Below are 22500 nucleotides of genomic sequence, written 5' to 3' on the forward strand. Positions count from 1 at the left end.
GTGAGACATATCCATATTGTGAGGCATATCCTTATTGTGAGACATATCCTTATTGTGAGACATATCCCTGTTGTGAGACATACCTCTATTGTGAGACATATCCCTATTGTGAGACATACCTCTATTGTGAGACATATCCCTATTGTGAGACATACCTCTATTGTGAGACCTATCCTTATTGTGAGACATATCCCTGGTATCCCTGTTGTGAGACATATCCCTGTTGTGAGACATATCTCTATTGTGAGACATATCCCTATTGTGAGACATATCCCTGTTGTTAGACATACCCCTGTTGTGAGACATATCCCTGTTGTTAAGACATACCCCTGTTGTGAGACATATCCCTGTTGTTAGACATATCCATATTGTGAGACATATCCCTATTGTGAGACATATCCCTGTTATCCCTATTGTGAGACATATCCCTGTTGTGAGACATATCCTTATTGTGAGACATATCCCTATTGTGAGACATATCCCTGTTGTGAGACATATCTCTATTGTGAGACATATCCCTGTTGTGAGACATATCCCTGTTGTGAGACATATCCCTGTTGTGAGACATATCCCTGTTGTGAGACATATCCCTGTTGTGAGACATATCCCTATTGTTAGACATACAGTGGGGCAAAAAAGTATTTAGTCAGCCACCAATTGTGCAAGTTCTCCCACTTAAAAAGATGAGAGAGGCCTGTGATTTTCATCATAGGTACACTTCAACTATGACAGTCAAAATGAGATTTTTTTTCTCCAGAAAATCACATTGTAGGATTTTTAATTAATTAATTTGCAAATTATGGTGGGAAATAAGTATTTGGTCAATAACAAAAGTTTATCTCAATACTTTGTTATATACCCTTTGTTGGCAATGACAGAGGTCAAACATTTTCTGTAAGTCTTCACAAGGTTTTCACACACTGTTGCTGGTATTTTGGCCCATTCCTCCATGCAGATCTCCTCTAGAGCAGTGATGTTTTGGGGCTGTTGCTGGGCAACACGGACTTTCAACTCCCTCCAAAGATGTTCTATGGGGTTGAGATCTGGAGACTGGCTAGGCCACTCCAGGACCTTGAAATGCTTCTTACGAAGCCACTCCTTCGTTGCCCGGGCGGTGTGTTTGGGATCATTGTCATGCTGAAAGACCCAGGCACGTTTCAACGTCAATGCCCTTGCTGATGGAAGGAGGTTTTCACTCAAAATCTCACGATACATGGCCCCATTCATTATTTCCTTTACACGGATCAGTCCTCCTGGTCCCTTTGCAGAAAAACAGCCCCTAAGCATGATGTTTCCACCCCCATGCTTCACAGTAGGTATTGTGTTCTTTGGATGCAACTCAGCATTCTTTGTCCTCCAAGCACGACGAGTTCAGTTTTTACCAAAAAGTTCTATTTTGGTTTCATCTGACCATATGACATTCTCCCAATCTTCTTCTGGATCATACAAATGCTCTCTAGGAAACTTCAGACGGGCCTGGACATGTACTGGCTTAAGCAGGGGGACACGTCTGGCACTGCAGGATTTGAGTCCCTGGCGGCCTGGTGTGTTACTGATGGTAGGCTTTGTTACTTTGGTCCCAGCTCTCTGCAGGTCATTCACTAGGTCCCCCCGTGTGGTTCTGGGAGTTTTGTGATCATTTTGACCCACGGGGTGAGATCTTGCGTGGAGCCCCAGATCGAGGGAGATTATCAGTGGTCTTGTATGTCTTCCATTTCCTAATAATTGCTCCCACAGTTGATTTCTTCAAACCAAGCTGCTTACCTATTGCAGATTCAGTCTTCCCAGCCTGGTGCAGGTCTACAATTTGGTTTCTGGTGTCCTTTGACAGCTCTTTGGTCTTGGCCATAGTGGAGTTTGGAGTGTGACTGTTTGAGTTTGTGTCTTTTATACTGATAACAAGTTCAAACAGGTGCCATTAATACAGGTAACGAGTGGAGGACAGAGGAGCCTCTTAAAGAAGAAGTTACAGGTCTGTGAGAGACAGAAATCTTGCTTGTTTGTAGGTGACCAAATACTTATTTTCCACCATAATTTGCAAATAAATAAATTAAAAATCCTACAATGTGATTTTCTGGATTTTTTAATATATCCCTGTTGTGAGACATATCCCTGCAGGAGTTTGTGCACACACACATAAAACTACAGGAAAACATTCAAGGAGAGCACTGTTCAAATTCAACACAAAATGTGCTAATACACACTCGGGTGTGTTTCTGCATCAGTACAACAGACAGACAGAGATTCAACCTGTTTGACCTGATCTCTACCTCAGCTTACCTTCACTGTCTCAACCTGTCTGACCTGGTCTCTACCTCAGCTTACCTTCACTGTCTCAACCTGTCTGACCTGGTCTCTACCTCAGCTTACCTTCACTGTCTCAACCTGTCTGGTCTGGTCTCTACCTCAACCTACCTTCACTGTCTCAACCTGTCTGATCTGGTCTCTACCTCAACCTACCTTCACTGTCTCAACCTGTCTGATCTGGTCTCTACCTCAGCTTACCTTCTTCATGCCCGCTGTGGCTTCAATCTATCCAGAAGGACATAGAAAAATGAGAGAAAACAGAAAAAAGGACAGGAGAAAATAAAAAGTTGAGTGGGTTGATAACGTTAGCAGACGCCATATGTTGACTATTATGCTGTATGCAATTTACCATAAAACCTATCCAATGTTTTTCCAATGGTTCCAGTCGCTACGTAGACTACAGTATTGTATTGGTGGGGGGGGGGGGGGGGGGGGGGTGAATAGGGTGTAGAATACAGTATTGTATTGGTGGGGGGGGGGGGTGAATAGTGTGTAGAATACAGTATTATATTGGTGTGGGGGGGGGGTGAATAGGGTGTAGAATACAGTATTGTATTGGTGGGGGGGGGGGTGAATAGGGTGTAGAATACAGTATTGTATTGGTGGGGGGGGTGAATAGGGTGTAGAATACAGTATTGTATTGGTGGGGGGGGGTGAATAGGGTGTAGACTACAGTATTATATTGGTGTGGGGGGGGTTGAATAGGGTGTAGAATACAGTATTGTATTGGTGGGGGGGTGAATAGGGTGTAGAATACAGTATTGTATTGGTGGGGGTGGGTGAATAGGGTGTAGACTACAGTATTATATTGGTGTGGGGGGGTTGAATAGGGTGTAGAATACAGTATTATATTGGTGTGGGGGGTGAATAGGGTGTAGACTACAGTATTGTATTGGTGGGGGGGGTGAATAGGGTGTAGAATACAGTATTATATTGGGGGGGGGGGTGAATAGGGTGTAGAATACAGTATTGTATTGGTGGGGGGGGGGTGAATAGGGTGTAGACTACAGTATTATATTGGTGTGGGGGGGTTGAATAGGGTGTAGAATACAGTATTGTATTGGTGGGGGGGTGAATAGGGTTGTAGAATACAGTATTGTATTGGGTGGGGGGGGTGAATAGGGTGTAGACTACAGTATTATATTGGTGTGGGGGGGTTTGAATAGGGTGTAGAATACAGTATTATATTGGTGTGGGGGGTGAATAGGGTGTAGACTACAGTATTATATTGGTGTGGGGGGGTTGAATAGGGTGTAGAATACAGTATTGTATTTGGGGGGGGGTGAATAGGGTGTAGAATACAGTATTATATTGGTGGGGGGGGTTAATAGGGTGTAGAATACAGTATTGTATTGGTGGGGGGGGGGGGGGTGAATAGGGTGTAGAATACAGTATTGTATTGGTGGGGGGTGAATAGGGTGTAGAATACAGTATTATATTGGGGGGGGGGTGAATAGGGTGAAGAATACAGTATTGTATTGGTGGGGTGAATAGTGTGTAGACTACAGTATTATATTGGTGGGGGGGTGAATAGGGTGTAGAATACAGTATTGTATTGGGGGGTGAATAGTGTGTAGAATACAGTATTGTATTGGTTGGGGGGGTGAATAGGGTGTAGAATACAGTATTGTATTGGTGGGGTGAATAGTGTGTAGAATACAGTATTGTATTGGTGGGGGGGTGAATAGGGTGTAGACTACAGTATTGTATTGGGGGGGGGGGGGGGGTGAATAGGGTGTAGAATACAGTATTGTATTGGTGGGGGGGGGGTGAATAGGGTGGTAGAATACAGTATTATATTGGTGTGGGGGGTGAATAGTGGTGTAGACTACAGTATTATATTGGTGTGGGGGGGTTGAATAGGGTGTAGAATACAGTATTGTATTGGGGGGGGGGGGGTGAATAGGGTGTAGAATACAGTATTATATTGGTGGGGGGGGGGGGGTGAATAGGGTGTAGAATACACTATTATATTGGTGGGGGGGGGGGGTGAATAGGGTGTAGACTACAGTATTGTATTGGGGGGGGGGTGAATAGGGTGTAGAATACAGTATTATATTGGTGGGGGGGTGAATAGGGTGTAGAATACAGTATTGTATTGGGGGGGGTGAATAGGGTGTAGAATACAGTATTGTATTGGTGGGGGGGTGAATAGGGTGGAGAATACAGTATTGTATTGGGGGGGGGGGGTGAATAGGGTGTAGAATACAGTATTATATTGGTGGGGGGGTGAATAGGGTGTAGAATACAGTATTGTATTGGGGGGGTGAATAGGGTGTAGAATACAGTATTGTATTGGGGGGGTGAATAGGGTGTAGAATACAGTATTGTATTGGGGGGGGTGAATAGGGTGTAGAATACAGTATTGTATTGGTGGGGGTGGTGAATAGGGTGGAGAATACAGTATTGTATTGGGGGGGTGAATAGGGTGTAGAATACAGTATTATATTGGTGTGGGGGGGTGAATAGGGTTGTAGAATACAGTATTATATTGGTGGGGGGGTGAATAGGGTGTGTAGAATACAGTATTGTATTGGTGTGGGGGGGTGAATAGGGTGTAGAATGCAGTATTATATGGGGGGGGGGTGAATAGGGTGTAGAATATAGTATTGTATTGGTGTGGTGGGGGGTGAATAGGGTGTAGAATACAGTATTATATTGGTGGGGGGGGTGAATAGGGTGTAGAATACAGTATTGTATTGGTGTGGGGGGGTGAATAGGGTGTAGAATACAGTATTATATTGGTGGGGGGGGGGGGGTGTAGAATACAGTATTATATTGGTGGGGGGGGGGTGAATAGGGTGTAGAATACAGTATTATATTGGTGTGGGGGGGTGAATAGGGTGTAGAATACAGTATTATATTGGTGTGGGGGGGGGGTGAATAGGTGTAGAATACAGTATTATATTGGTGGGGGGGTGAATAGGGTGTAGAATACAGTATTATATTGGTGTGGGGGGGGGGTGTGAATAGGGTGTAGAATATAGTATTATATTGGTGTGGGGGGGGGGTGAATAGGGTGTAGAATACAGTATTATATTGGTGGGGGGGGTTGAATAGGGTGTAGAATACAGTATTGTATTGGTGTGGGGGGGTGAATAGGGGTGTAGAATGCAGTATTATATTGGTGTGGGGGGGTGAATAGGGAAAACAAACCTTGTTCACTTCATTCTTTGACTAGAGTGTGAGAGGGGGCGAGGGGAAGAAAAGGACAAACCATATTAAAACAGATGACAGTGAGACACAAATATGATGGTCATTTCCTAGCTTACATAGAATAGATGGGTAAGTGTTTAACAGATCCCTAGTATACTAGGGTTCAATATAACTTTAGAAGTGCACCACATGGCCAGAAGAACAGTGCCTTCGGAAAGTATTCAGAGCCCTTGACTTTTCGACATTTTGTTACGTTACAGCCTTACTCTAAAAGGGATTAAATTGTTGTTTTCCCTCATCAATCTACACACAATACAGTATAATGACACATTTAAAAAATATATACATTTTTGCAAATGTATAAAATCAAATTAATTGAAATATCACATTTTCATAAGTATTCAGACCCTTTACTCAGTACTTTGTTGAAGCACCATTGGCAGCGACTACAGCCGGAAGTCTTCTTGGGTATGACGCTAAAAGCTTGGCACACCTGTATTTGGGGAGTTTCTCTATTGGTTCGGCTATGAAAAGCCAACTGACATTTACTCCTGAGGTGCTGACCTGTTGCACCCTCGACAACCACTGTGATTATTATTATTTGACCATGCCGGTCATTTATGAACATTTGAACATCTTGGCCATGTTCTGTTATAATCTCCACCCGGCACAGCCAGAAGAGGACTGGCCACCCCTCATAGCCTGGTTCCCCTCTAGGTTTCTTCCTAGGTTTTGGCCTTTCTAGGGAGTTTTTCCTAGCCACTGTGGTTCTACACCTGCATTGCTTGCTGTTTGGGGTTTTAGGCTGGGTTTCTGTACAGCACTTTGAGATATCAGCTGATGTAAGAAGGGCTATATATATACACATTTGAATATATTTATTTGCCGATTTTCTCCCACTCTTCTCTGCAGATCCTCTCAAGCTATGTCAGGTTTGATGGGGAGCGTCGCTGCACTGCCATTTTCAGGTCTCTCCAGAGATGTTCGATCGGGTTCAAGTCCGGGCTCTGGCTGGGCCCCTCAAGGACATTCAGAAACTTGTCCCAAAGCAACTCCTGCGTTGTCTTGGCTGTGTGCTTAGGGTCGTCAACCTTCACCCCAGTCTGAGGTCCTGAGCGCTATGGAGCAGGTTTTCATCAAGGCTCTCTCTCTACATTGCACCATTCATCTTTCTCTCGATCCTGACTAGTCTCCCAGTCCCTGCCACTGAAAAACACCTCCACTGCATGATGCTGCCACCACCATGCTTCACCGTATGGATGATGTCAGGTTTCCTCAAGATGTGACGCTTGTCATTTAGGACAAAGAGTACAATCTTGGTTTCATCAGACCAGAGAATCTTGTTTCTCATGGTGTGAGGCCTTTAGGTGCCTTTTGGCAAACTACAACTGGGCTGTCATGTGCCTTTTACCGAGGAGTGGCTTCCGTCTGGCCACTCTACCATAAAGGCCTGATTGGTAGAGTGCTGCAGAGATGGTTGTCCTTCTGGAAGGTTCTCCCATCTCCATAGAGGAAATCTGGAGCTCTGTCAGTGACCATCGGGTTCTTGGTCACCTCCCTGACCAAGGCCCTTCTCCCCCGATTGCTCAGTTTGGCCGGGCGGGCAGCCAGCTCTAAGAAGAGTCTTGGTGGTTCCAAACTTCTTCCATTTAAGAATGATGGAGGCCACTGTGTTTTTGGAGACCTTCAATGCTGCAGAATCCTTTGTACCCTTCCCCAAATCTGTGCCTTGACAAAATCCTGTCTCGGAGCTCTACGGACAATTCCTTCGACGTCATGGATTGGTTTTAGCTCTGACATGCACTGTGAACTGTGTGACCTTATATAGACAGGTGTGTGCCTTTCCAAATCATGTCCAATCAATTGAATTTACCACAGGTGGACTCCAATCAAGTTGAAGAAACAACTCAAGGATGATCAATGGAAACAGGATGCACCTGAGCTCAATTTCAAGTATCATAACAAAGGGTCTGAATACTTATGTAAATAAGGTATTTCTGTTATTTTTATAAATACATTTGCAAAAATGTACACTTTCACTTCGTCATCATGGGGTATTGCGTGTCGACTGATTACAACATTTTTTTATTTAATTTATTTTAGAAAAAGGCTGCAACGTAACAAATGTGGAAAAAGTCAAGGGGTCTGAATACTTAATCAGGGGAGCGTCGCTGCTCAGCTATTTTCAGGTTTCTCCAGAGATGTTCGATAGGGTTCAAGTCCGGGCTCTGGCTGGGCCCCTCAAGGACATTCAGAAACTTGTCCCGAAGCCATGCACTGTATGTGGACACGCCTAATCTGAGTTTGGCGGATACCAGGAGAACGCTTCCTTTCCCTATGCATAGTGTCAACTGTAAAGTTTGGTAGAGGAGGAATAATGGTCTGGGGCTATTTTTCATGGTTCGGGCCCCTTAGTTCCAGTGAAGGGAAATCTTAACGCTACAGCATACAATGACATTCTAGATGATTCTGTGCTTCCAACTTTGTGGAAACAGTTTGGGAAAGGCCCTTTCCCGTTTCAGCATGACAATCCCCCATTGCAAAAAGCGAGGTCCATACAAAAAGGTTTGTCTAGATCGAAGTGTAAGAAATTGACTGGCTTGCAAAGAGCCCTGACCTCAACCCCATCGAACACCTTTGGGATGAATTGGACCGCTGACAGCGAGCCAGACCTAATCGTCTAACATCAGTGCCCGACCTCACTAATGCTCTTGTGGCTGAATGGAAGCAAGTCCCTGCAGCAATGTTCCAACATCTAGTGGAAATCATTCCCAGAAGAGTGGAGGCTGTTATAGCAGCAAAGGGGGGGACCAACTCCATATTAATGCCCATGGTTTTGCAATAAGATGTTCGACGAGCATCTCTTTTGGCCATGTAGTGTATTCTCAGTCACATTGCATGCAGTCCCCCTGACACAATCTAGACACAATCTAGACAAACGGTCAGGTTCCAAATGAGAACGATTCAGCTAGCGGGAAGGGACCTGTATCCTGAACAGGATTCTGGGAAATGGCTGAGTCACTGGCCAATCACTTAGCAGTTATAGAACAGTAGTAGGCGACGCACTCTAACTAATGATAAACTCCCTGGCTTGTGTCCCAATGACAACCTATAACCTAGAAAGTGCACCACTACTGACCAGGGCTCATAAGGCTCAATATTAGTGCACTATATAGGGGCAAGGGTGCCATTTGGAACGCATATCTGTGTTGTGTGTAGCACACTCATTCACTTCCTCACGTCCTAGGACGGTGGCTGTGCATATGGAAACGGTCATTAGGTTCCCTTCTATGTACTGTATACGGTGATTCGGCTTCATACTGTGAACAGGTACTTCTGTCTATTCTGCATTATACTTTACCCTCTAGATCTCAAGTGCTGTGCTTAGGCCTGTACATTCCTACTCATCCTCAATGTCACACTTGCTCACACACTCAACTAACTTCTAAATTTAAATCACAGTATTGTGGCGATAAAAAACCACCCACCTTTTTGCTGATGTTGTCCTCCTTCAGAGGACAGAAGTAACAGAGAGTTTTAGTCTCACGCAAAAGTACATGACCAGTCACACACACACACACACACACACACACACACACACACACACAATCCCAAAGGCAAACAAATTCACACACACGCACATGAACTCATGAATTCAAATTTATAGAAGATGATTAACGCTTGTGTGAAGCCTGGTTAAAGGATATAGGAGACAGGAGGAGACAGTAGGAGACAGGATCGAGGAGACAGTAGCAGAGAGGATATAAGAGACAGGAAGAGACAGGATACAGGAGACAGGAAGAGACAGCGGGAGACGGAAGGAGACGGGAGGAGACAGGAGATTGGAGACAGGAAGAGAGAGGGTATAGGAGACAGGAAGAGAGAGGGTATAGGAGAAAGGAGGAGACAGGATATTGGAGACAGGATATAGGAGACAGTAGGAGACAGGGTACAGGAGACAGTAGGAGACAGGGTACAGGAGACAAGAAGAGACAGTAGGAGACAGTAGGAAACAATAGGAAATGGTAGGAGACAGGATATAGGAGACAGGATATAGGGGACAGTAGGACACAGGATATAGGAGACAGGATATATGAGACAGGATGACTGTATTGAACTAGAGGAGTGTAGAGTGTAGAGGGGAGAGTGTAGAGGGGATGAAGAGGGAGGTTGAACTTAAAGCTCAGATAAACCAACCTGCTTCTCCTTGTCTTTCTTCTCAGCCTATAGAAGCCAGGGAGACATACAAGTGGAATGAGTTATGCTTCGAACACACAGACACACACACAGACACACACACAGACACACACACAGACACACAGACACACACACACACAGTCACACACACACACACACACAGTCACACACAGACACACACAGACACACAGACACACACAGACACACACACAGACACACACACAGACACACACACACACACACACACACACACACACACACACACACAGACACACACACACACAGACACACACACAGACACACACACTGACACACACACACAGACACACACACAGACACACACACAGACACACACACACACACACAGACACACACACACACACACACACACACACACACAGACACACACACAGACACACACACAGACACACACACAGGCACACACACAGACACACACACAGACACACAGACACACACACAGACACACACACAGACACACACACACACAGTCACACACACACACACACACACACACACAGTCACACACAGACACACACACACACACAGACACACACACAGACACACACACAGACACACACAGACACACACACACAGACACACACACAGACACACAGACACAGACACACACACAGACACACACACAGACACACCGTCCATATGCCACTACTGTACTGTACCTCATCGTATGTAACTCAGACAATGTCATTGTGAGGCATCTGTCATCAGGAGAGCTTACAGAATCGTGTTGCTCTCTGTCACACACACACAGTCTTGTAACACACACACACACCACACACACCACACACACACACACACACACACACACACACACACAGTCTTGTAACACACACACACACACACACACACACAGTCTTGTAACACACACACACACACACACACACACACACAGTCTTGTAACACACACACACACACACAGTCTTGTAACACACACAGACACCAGAGGGACACACCTTTTCCTTCTTCTTGTCAAGCTTTAGGAAAAATAAAACAAATGAGGTAAACATGATGACTAGAGATGATAGATAAACATAACTACTAAATCAAATCAAGAAGAGTGAGATGGGAGAGGTTGGAGGAGAGTGAGATGGGAGAGGTTGAAGAGGAGTGAGATGGGAGAGGTTGAAGAGGAGTGAGATGGGAGAGGTTGAAGAGGAGTGAGACGGGAGAGGTTGGAGTGGAGTGAGACGGGAGAGGTTGGAGTGGAGTGAGACGGGAGAGGTTGGAGGAGAGTGAGACGGGAGAGGTTGGAGGGGAGTGAGATGGGAGAGGTTGGAGGGGAGTGAGATGGGAGAGGTTGGAGTGGAGTGAGACGGGAGAGGTTGGAGGGGAGTGAGATGGGAGAGGTTGAAGAGGAGTGAGATGGGAGAGGTTGGAGGAGAGTGAGATGGGAGAGGTTGGAGGAGAGTGAGATGGGAAAGGTTGAAGAGGAGTGAGACGGGAGAGGTTGGAGGAGAGTGAGACGGGAGAGGTTGGAGGGGAGTGAGATGGGAGAGGTTGAAGAGGAGTGAGACGGGAGAGGTTGGAGGGGAGTGAGACAGGAGAGGTTGAAGGGGAGTGAGACGGGAGAGGTTGGAGGAGAGTGAGACGGGAGAGGTTGGAGGGGAGTGAGATGGGAGAGGTTGAAGAGGAGTGAGATGGGAGAGGTTGGAGGGGAGTGAGATGGGAGAGGTTGTAGAGGAGTGAGATGTGAGAGGTTGGAGGGGAGTGAGATGGGAGAGGTTGTAGAGGAGTGAGATGGGAGAGGTTGGAGGGGAGTGAGATGCGAGAGGTGGGAGGGGAATGAGACGGGAGATGTTGAAGAGGAGTGAGACGGGAGAGGTTGGAGGGGAGAGTTTTGAGGGCAGTGAGACAGGAGAGGTTGAAAAGGAGTGAGATGGGAGAGGTTGAAGAGGAGTGAGACGGGAGAGGTTGGAGGGGAGTGAGACGGGAGAGTGAGGATGTGATACAAGCTCAATGTTTCCTGACAAACACACACACTTGATCTTAGAGCCAACCATTTCACAACATGAATGGACAGAGGAGTGATATACATAAATAATCTCAACACAACCAAACCTTGTCTTTCTCACTGTCCACATCACTGTCATCACCCTACAGGAGGCCAAGGGAGACAACCACATTCAAGACTAGGCACAACCTACATATAACCTACACACAACCTACATATAACCTACACACAACCTATACCATAACCTGAACAACTTCAGCAAGACTGAAAATGCAGCTCCAATACACTTAAATTCTAATATTGTAGATTTTAAAATGCAAATCTACAACATCATCTTCAAACTGGTTGGTTATACACCAATGAGGAGATGGATATGTCCGCTGAGACTAGTACAAATACACTGAAACAACACACCACATACACAGTCTATATTGGACATTGGAAGTTGTTTGATACCGTCCACTGCCTTGAGAACCATTGTCCTTTTTGTCCCTAGCCAACAAACCTTTCTTTGCTCCTTATCCTTGTTGTCAATCTGAAGAGGAGAAGACGAGAGCGAGAGAGAAAGAGAGAGAGATACTGTCCTCAGATGCTTAAAGTGCCAGCCCACCCCCCACCCCCAGTCCCATAAGCACACACACTCTTTCTCTCTCACACACTCACACACAAACAAAGTACCAAGGAGTAGGGCAGAGGAACACATAACACACCCAGGGCAGGTTGGGAGTAACCATTTACAAACAGACCTATCTAGCATCAACCAAACAGTAATTGACAAACTATTAATTTGTTTGAGCCTCAAGTAGTCAGTCTATGGCCATTACCTTTTCAACCTCTCAGAGCAGGTATGATAATGGTAGATATGTTGAATGTTAGATATCTAACATTATCACACAAGCATCCAGCTATCCCCTTCTGTTAGCATTGCTGCTATGATGCTATCCCTCCCTGTTATCTTCAATGCTAATATCTACCATTATCCCACTAGCATCCAGCTATCCCTCACTGTTATCTCCAATGCTAATATCTTCCATTATCCCATCAGCATCCAGCTATCCCTCACTGTTATCTCCAATGCTAATATCTACTAGCATCCAGCTATCCTCACTGTTATCTCCAATGCTAATATCTACTAGCATCCAGCTATCCTCACTGTTATCTCCAATGCTAATATCTACTAGCATCCAGCTATCCCTCCCTGTTATCTCCAATGCTAATATCTACTAGCATCCAGCTATCCCTCCCTGTTATCTCCAATGCTAATATCTACTAGCATCCAGCTATCCTCACTGTTATCTCCAATGCTAATATCTACTAGCATCCAGCTATCCCTCCCTGTTATCTCCAATGCAAATATCTACTAGCATCCAGCTATCCCTCCCTGTTATCTCCAATGCTAATATCTACTAGCATCCAGCTATCCCTCCCTGTTATCTCCAATGCTAATATCTACTAGCATCCAGCTATCCCTCACTGTTATCTCCAATGCTAATATCTACTAGCATCCAGCTATCCCTCCCTGTTATCTCCAATGCAAATATCTACTAGCATCCAGCTATCCCTCCCTGTTATCTCCAATGCTAATATCTACTAGCATCCAGCTATCCCTCCCTGTTATCTCCAATGCTAATATCTACTAGCATCCAGCTATCCCTCCCTGTTATCTCCAATGCTAATATCTACTAGCATCCAGCTATCCCTCCCTGTTATCTCCAATGCTAATATCTACTAGCATCCAGCTATCCCTCCCTGTTATCTCCAATGCTAATATCTTCCATTATCCAACCATTTTTCTTTCCCTTTTCTTTAATCTGAATAAAGTTTTTAGAAGTTGGAATCGTCCCCCAGCGAGGAGATAAGAGCAACCTATTTTACCAGCCCAACTCCCATGTGGAGAGACATAACACATTCAATTATCTGCTGGCTCCCTGCTAGTCACTAGTCTATTAACATCTCACTCTAGAGGAGGAAGGGAAGACGTCATGCTGAGGAGATGTTGTAAATCTCTTAAATGGCTTTGTGGAGCTAAGTGAGGCTAAGTGAGAAGCTGTGAGAGTAGCTTTACTAGGCCATTCGACTGCTTGCCACTAACGACTACCACAAGACTACGAGCAACATTTTGAATGGAGACAGAGGGGATTTAAAAGGGATCGGTATACACAGCCATCTTTCCCCTAGAATCCCCCCCCCCCTCACCTCTGAGCCAGCGTCCGAGTCCGAGCAACCAGACTGAGACAAGAAAAAAGAGGATGAGACAAAGAGGTGAAAAATACCTTACCCCCATGACCCATAAGGAGATGTTGATTTCCTGCCTTAAACCAACAAAATATTTTTCTTCTGTGTGTAAAGTGTTTACAACAACAATGTGAGTATGAGGTCAAGTCTAGGTTATATTGCAGGTTGCTCAGGATTATTTCATACATACAGTATGTATATACATATATACCTTAACCCTATTGATACCAACTAGACAACTGTCAGTTTAACTCTGGTATCAGTGACCAAGTTATACAACACTATTAGATCAAGCAGTCCAGTCAAGGCCCGTATCTCCTCTTACCTCCGACTAGCAGCCAAAAGAAAATCCCAGAAAATAATGGGAAAAAAAGAAGAATGTTTAATATGTATCAGTAGGGGAGGGGATTGTTGACAATGTGACCAGAGATGTAGTGGTAAATAAAATAGGTGGCAAAAAAATAAATATCATGCTCCCTACACTTTCCATGCATTTTTCAACAAAAGGTGGGTAAACTGTTGGGCAAAACAAACACTTTGCTCTATACAAACTACATGTGAACGCTAACACTGAGCTCTATACAAACTACATGCTAACACTAACACTGAGCTCTATACAAACTACATGCTAACGCTAACACTGAGCTCTATACAAACTACATGCTAACACTAACACTGAGCTCTATACAAACTACATGCTAACGCTAACACTGAGCTCTATACAAACGACATGCTAACGCTAACACTGAGCTCTATACAAACTACATGCTAACGCTAACACTGAGCTCTATACAAACTACATGCTAATGCTAACACTGAGCTCTATACAAACTACATGCTAACGCTAACACTGAGCTCTATACAAACTACATGCTAATGCTAACACTGAGCTCTATACAAACTACATGCTAACGCTAACACTGAGCTCTATACAAACTACATGCTAACGCTAACACTGAGCTCTATACAAACTACAGGCTAACACTGAACACTGAGCTCTATATAAACTACAGGCTAACGCTAACACTGAGCTCTATACAAACTACATGCTAACGCTAACACTGAGCTCTATACAAACTACATGCTAACGCTAACACTGAGCTCTATACAAACTACATGCTAACGCTAACACTGAGCTCTATACAAACTACAGGCTAACGCTAACACTGAGCTCTATACAAACTACAGGCTAACGCTAACACTGAGCTCTATACAAACTACAGGCTAACGCTAACACTGAGCTCTATACAAACTACAGGCTAACGCTAACACTGAGCTCTATACAAACTACAGGCTAACGCTAACACTGAGCTCTATACAAACTACAGGCTAACGCTAACACTGAGCTCTATACAAACTACAGGCTAACGCTAACACTGTGATCTATACAAACTACAGGCTAAAACTAATACTGTGCATTACACAAACTACAGGCTAAACACTCAATATTGTGCTTTATGCAAACAAGCTGAAGTTCACACTGAAAACTATGCTCTAAAAACTCTGTGTCCTCTGTATGGGAGGGTAAATACCCACCACGTCATCCTCCCCCTCGTTGTCGGTTAGAGCCTGGAGAGGACAAACACACAACCCTCAGTTTCAATGAGAGATGTAAGCTGAAACCCCACCACTGTTTAAAAGCTGAGAGAAATTCAGTGCCCTTTTCATTGACTACAAGACAGCCCAGAAAAATAAGTTAACTTACAGTGTTGTCAACAACAACCTACAGTATGACAGAAAACAACTAGATACTATGCCATGTTATAGTAGCATCTTAACTGCCTGTGTTAGATGGACAGACCTACCCCCTCATCGAACTCCTCAGGCTCCTCCTCATCCTCAAGCTTAGGAGAAAAACGGGTTTATCATCAATCAAATCAATCAAATGTATAAAGCCCTTCATGAAGGCTTCCTGTTTAAATCCACACAATGTAACAACATGGGAGTCCGGGGGTACCACCGCTGATATCAAAAGAAGGATTCTAGAACAGTCACACAAGGAATCACACACTTACCGTTCAAAAGTTTGGGGTCATTTAGAAATGTCCTTGTTTTTGAAAGAAAAGCTTTTTATTTTTATTTTTTATCAATCAACCATCAAGCCAATTCAACTTGTGGGAGGTGCTTCAGGAAGGGGTGAAATCTCTTCAGATTACCAACTAGAATGCCAAAGGTCTGCCAGGCTGTAATTGGAGGATTCTTTGACGAAAGAAAAGTTTGAAGGACACAATTATTATTACAATTAAATATTATTTATAACCTTGTCAATGTCTTGACTATATTTCCTATTCATTTCGCAAAGACATTTCTAAGTGACCCCAAACTTTTGAACAGTAGTGTATATGGATGGAGAGTTCTACAGACCTACAAGAAGTTATATAGGAATGGAGAGGTCTACAGACCAACAAGAAGTTATATAGGGATGGAGAGGTCTACAGACCTACAAGAAGTTATATAGGAATGGAGAGGTCTACAGACCAACAAGAAGTTATATAGGGATGGAGAGGTCGACAGACCTACAAGAAGTTATATAGGAATGGAGAGGTCTACAGACCAACATGAAGTTATATAGGAATGGAGAGGTCTATAGACCTACAGGAAGTTATATAGGGATGGAGAGGTCTACAGACCTACAAGAAGCTACATATGGATGGAGAGGTCTACAGATCTACAAGAAGCTACATATGGATGGAGAGGTCTACAGACCTACAAGAAGCTACATATGGATGGAGAGGTCTACAGACCTACAAGAAGCTACATATGGATGGAGAGGTCTACAGACCTACAAGAAGCTACATATGGATGGAGAGGTCTACAGATCTACAAGAAGCTACATATGGATGGAGAGGTCCACAGACCTACAAGAAGCTACATATGGATGGAGAGGTCTACAGACCTACAAGAAGCTACATATGGATGGAGAGGTCTACAGACCTACAAGAAGCTATATATGGATGTTGATACATGGGGTTGATGCATTTTTCATAAGGGAAAATCAAGTCAGAAAATTCCAAGTGGAAAGAAGCCTTTTTAATCCGTAAATAAAACTGTAAATGGACACTATAAGTTGAAAATGTCCTTCATTGCAGGAACGTTCTCCTGCAACAGGGTGATCAAATTAAGAACCTACATCTGTATAGTTGCTATAGGGAAGCCAACACTTCCAGCCATTGGTTTTCATCCATATACTTATTTTATTTGTTTGGTTGTCTTTGGCGTGACAACAAAACAAAGACAGAGAGGTGCTGGCTACAACACAAACAGACAGGCTAAGGAGAAGATCCTAGGTACAGGACAGGGTTTAGTCGGGATGTTGATTTGAGATATATAGGCACTGGTGTGGATCTGGGTCATAGAAGGAAAGGGCAGAGGTGCGAGGAGAGAGAGGGTCACCTTGGACCCAGGAACAGCCTTTGGACCTTTGACCTACCATACACTCCTCTGCAGCGACCTGGAGACACACACACACACACATCTGCTGGTTAGTCTTCATATGCTTCGATATGCTCTGAACCACTTTATGTACACACACACACACACGCACACGCACACACACACACACACACACACACACACACACACACACACACACACACACACACACACACACACACACACACACAGAAGCTTACACACACACACACACCTTCTTTTGGGATCCCTCGTAGTCAAGTCTGATTTCCCCCCCGGCACCTAAGTATAATTTGTAAAGTGTCTGACAACGTTGCTTCTCACCTGTTTAGCCCCCATGCACTCAAACATCTTCTCCAACAAGACCCGCATCTGTTGTATGTTATTCATCAACACACATGGCTGGGAGAGAGGGAGGAAAAGAGAGAGAGAGGGAGAGAGAGAGAGAAAGAGAGATAAGAGACAAAGAAAAGAGAGGAGAGAGAAACAAAAGAGAGTAAAATAGAAGGTGTGTGTTGAGGTGAAGTGAGATTCAGAGAGACGAGAGAGTAAAAGAGAAGGTGTGTGTTGAGGTGAAATGAGATTCAGAGAGGCGAGAGAGTAAAATAGAAGGTGTGTGTTGAGGTGAAGTGAGATTAAGAGAGACAAGAGAGTAAAAGAGAAGGTGTGTGTTGAGGTCAAGTGAGATTCAGAGAGAAGAGAAACAACATGCTGCAGTAACTGAGAAAACTAAGGTGTTTTATAAGCTCTAAAGATGATGCAGTACAGAAGCTGTAGAGAGAGGACACAGTGTCCTTCAGAAATGAGTTTTGAAGTGGATACAGTCTATCGGTTCGTAAAGGAACCCTGTTGAGAGAATGCAGTACTCACTATCTTCTCCTTCTGGCAGTAGGAGGGGAAATCCTTGGACAGGATAGCACAGTATTGCATCAGCACCTTGTGATGGTCTGGAGAGAGAGAGAACAGTCAGAAAACACCTTGGTGGTGGTCTGGAGGCAGAGAAAACAGTCAGATATTCTTAAATAATCATTAAAGAGAGAAAGAAGGAGAGTGACTGATACAACACACCAACCACTGGGGTTTCTACCCTGCAGACTGATACAACACACCAACCACTGGGGTTTCTACCCTGCAGACTGATACAACACACCAACCACTGGGGTTTCTACCCTGTAGACTGATACAACACACCAACCACTGGGGTTTCTACCCTGCAGACTGATACAACACACCAACCACTCGGGGTTTCTACCCTGCAGACTGATACAACACACCAACCACTGGGGTTTCTACCCTGCAGACTGATACAACACACCAACCACTGAGGTTTCTACCCTGCAGACTGATACAACACACCAACCACTGGGGTTTCTACCCTGCAGACTGATACAACACACCAACCACTGGGGTTTCTACCCTGCAGACTGATACAACACACCAACCACTGGGGTTTCTACCCTGCAGACTGATACAACACACCAACCACTGGGGTTTCTACCCTGCAGACTGATACAACACACCAACCACTGGGGTTTCTACCCTGCAGACTGATACAACACACCAACCACTGGGGTTTCTACCCTGCAGACTGATACAACACACCAACCACTGGGGGTTTCTACCCTGCAGACTGATACAACACACCAACCACTGGGGTTTCTACCCTGCAGACTGATAAAACACACCAACCACTGGGGGTTTCTACCCTGCAGACTGATACAACACACCAACCACTGGGGTTTCTACCCTGCAGACTGATACAACACACCAACCACTGGGGGTTTCTACCCTGCAGACTGATACAACACACCAACCACTGGGTTTCCACCCTGCAGACTGATACAACACACCAACCACTGGGGTTTTCTACCCTGTAGACTGATACAACACACCAACCACTGGGGGTTTCTACCCTGCAGACTGATACAACACACCAACTCTATCACAAGTTCAGTGTTTTAAAGTCAACAATAACCATCTGACCATGGAGAAAATGTTTTTCAGGTGTTTTGAAGTGTCCATAATTATATATATATATATAATAATTAATAATAATTATATCTCTCTACCTCTTATTCTCTGTATTCAAGTTGTGTTTGTTGTTAACGAGGTTGACTCTGTATTAATTATGTTGCTTGCTAATTTGATTGAATTAAATTCCATTGACATTTATCTATTCATCTCAGCGAGAGAGTTTGTGTGTGTGTGTGTGTGTGTGTGTTTGTGCACATGGTGTGTGTGCGTATGTGTGTTACCTTGGCGAATCGCCTGTTGTAGTGGGCCTGCACCTTGGGGTCAGGACAGTCTAGTTTCTTGATGATCTCAAAGCTCTGGTTGAGCTGGGTGAAGATGTCCACTACTGAACTGGAGAACAGAGCATGCTCCGATGTCTGCTGGAACTATAGTAGGGAGGAGAGAGCGATAGAGATAGAGGGAGAGAGAGAGAGCCACAGAGAGAGAGAGAGGTCAGAGGTCATGGTACAAAGGTCAGATAGGTAAAATCTCCACCATTTTCTTGATGTGTGTACTTGCACACTCCCCAAAATGAATTTTAAAGTATAGGATTGGTGTAAGTATTGGCTGGAGGGAGTTTCCGCCATTGTTAAACCTATGTGAGAAAGAGTGCACGTGAGCTGGTGAGATGTGGAGGTCCCTCACCCCTTCCCTCTTGTCCCTCTCTAGAGCTCCATTCATAAACTCCATGGACACATCCTCGTTCTCACCCAGCCACTGAAGGACAAACTGCAGAAACCACCTGGAGAGAGAGGACAGAAGGAGGAGAAAGAAAAGGAGAAGGAGGGAGGGCCAGGGAAAGAAAACGAGAAAGAGAGAGTCAGAAAGGGAGACAGACAGAAAGGGAGGCAGGGAGGCAGACAGGGAGACAGTCAGAAAGGGAGACAGACAGAAAGAGAGGCAGACAGGAAGAGAGACAGACAGGGAGACAGACAGAAAGGGAGGCAGACAGGAAGGGAGACAGACAGGGAGACAGACAGAAAGGGGACAGACAGAAAGGGAGACAGACAGAAAAGGAGGCAGACAGAAAGGGAGACAGACAGAAAGGGAGGCAGACAGAAAGGGAGACAGACAGAAAGGGAGGCAGACAGGAAGGGAGACAGACAGGGAGACAGACAGAAAGGGGACAGACAGAAAGGGAGACAGACAGAAAAGGAGGCAGACAGAAAGGGAGACAGACAGAAAGGGAGGCAGACAGAAAGGGATGCAGACAGAGAGGGAGACAGACAGAAAGGGAGACAGACAGAAAGGGAGACAGTCAGAAAGGGAGCCAGACAGAAAGGGAGCCAGACAGAAAGGGAGGCAGACAGAAAGGGAGACAGACAGAAAGGGAGACAGTCAGAAAGGGAGACAGACAGAAAGGGAGACAGAGAGAAAGGGAGGCAGACAGAAAGGGAGACAGACATAAAGGAAGCCAGACAGAAAGGGAGGCAGACAGAAAGGGAGACAGTCAGAAAGGGAGACAGAAAGGGAGGCAGACAGAAAGGGAGACAGTCAGAAAGGGAGACAGACAGAAAGGGAGGCAGACAGAAAGGGAGACAGACAGACAGACAGGAAGGGAGACAGTCAGAAAGGGAGACAGACAGAAAGGGAGACAGACAGAAAGAGAGGCAGACAGAAAGAGAGGCAGACAGAAAGGGAGACAGACAGAAAGGGAGACAGACAGGGAGACAGACAGAAAGGGAGACAGACAGAAAGGGAGACAGACAGAAAGGGAGGCAGACAGAAAGGGAGACAGACAGACAGGAAGGGAGACATTCAGAAAGGTAGACAGACAGAAAGAGAGGCAGACAGAAAGGGAGGCAGACAGAAAGAGAGGCAGACAGAGAGGCAGACAGAAAGGGAGACAGACAGAAAGGGAGCCAGACAGAAAGGGAGTCAGACAGGAAGGGAGACAGACAGAAAGGGAGACAGACAGGAAGGGAGACAGTCAGACAGGAAGGGAGACAGAAAGGGCGACAGACAGAAAGGGAGACAGACAGAAAGAGAGAGAAGACAGTCAGAAAGGGAGACAGACAGGGAGACAGACAGAAAGAGAGGCAGACAGAGAGGGAGACAGACAGAAAGGGAGACAGTCAGAAAGGGAGCAGACAGAAAGAGAGGCAGACAGAAAGGGAGACAGACAGAAAGGGAGACAGACAGACAGGGAGACAGACAGACAGGGAGACAGACAGAAAGGGAGACAGACAGACAGGGAGACAGACAGAAAGAGAGGCAGACAAATTGGGAGACAGACAGAAAGAGAGGCAGACAGAAAGGGAGACAGACAGAAAGGGAGACAGTCAGTGAGGGAGACAGACAGAAAGGGAGACAGACAGAAAGAGAGGCAGACAGAAAGGGAGACAGACAGACAGGGAGGCAGACAGAAAGGGAGACAGACAGAAAGAGAGGCAGACAGAAAGGGAGACAGACAGACAGGGAGACAGACAGACAGGGAGACAGACAGAAAGGGAGACAGACAGACAGGGAGACAGACAGAAAGAGAGGCAGACAAAATGGGAGACAGACAGAAAGAGAGGCAGACAGAAAGGGAGACAGACAGAAAGGGAGACAGTCAGTGAGGGAGACAGTTACAGCCCAATTACAGGAAGAGAGAATTGGAAAAGACGTAGTGTGAATGTGAGAAAGAAGCAGTATGAAACAAAGTGTTAGAGAACAAGTGGCTGTCAGAGAGAAAGAGTGATTTGATGAGTTCATGAGCAAGAGGATACAGTGTGGGTGGGGGTGGGTCCCTACTCACGCAGAATACTCTGGTACAGTGTCTTGGAAGGCAGGCAGGTCGATCACATACTCGTTGTAAAGCCACTTGACCTTGAAGTGAAGATTCATGTAGTCAGCACTCTTACACAGACGATGTTTCTCGTGCTCTGGGGATAGAAAACACACACAGTTAGTTAGCTTCTGTCTGTCTTAACTTCCATTCAAGAGGACCACAATGGAAATAAGTCCCAGACGTTATTGTGTGTTATCCTCCATGATTTTATTCATGTGCGTGTGTATGACTTTTACGTTTTATGTGTGCTTGTTTTTTGAAATGGTCGAATGAATAAACTAAACTAAACATGGGTTCACCCAAACGACAGCTACAGTTACATGAACTGTATATTCCATATTCTACACAAGTATTCCCTGTTCTGATATACTGTTAGGCTCCAAACAAGCCACAACTCAAATAATAATTGCTGTCATGT

The 22500-nt window shown here is 45.0% G+C and overlaps 1 protein-coding gene across 1 annotated transcript in view; it reads right to left on the reverse strand.

The window, feature by feature from the left end:
* LOC109878307 (protein unc-13 homolog B) overlaps nt 1-22500 on the reverse strand; it is a 141521-nt gene that overhangs the window by 13537 nt on the left and 105484 nt on the right. Inside the window, exons 19-23 of the mRNA XM_031829622.1 lie at nt 22050-22176; nt 19955-20051; nt 19543-19695; nt 18167-18235; nt 17621-17698 (exon numbers count right to left, since the gene is read on the reverse strand). Coding sequence (XP_031685482.1) covers nt 17621-17698; nt 18167-18235; nt 19543-19695; nt 19955-20051; nt 22050-22176 — 524 coding nt within the window. The remainder of the gene's footprint in view (nt 1-17620; nt 17699-18166; nt 18236-19542; nt 19696-19954; nt 20052-22049; nt 22177-22500) is intronic.

Source organism: Oncorhynchus kisutch, linkage group LG8, assembly GCF_002021735.2.
Source record: "Oncorhynchus kisutch isolate 150728-3 linkage group LG8, Okis_V2, whole genome shotgun sequence".
NCBI classification, from domain to species: domain Eukaryota; kingdom Metazoa; phylum Chordata; class Actinopteri; order Salmoniformes; family Salmonidae; genus Oncorhynchus; species Oncorhynchus kisutch.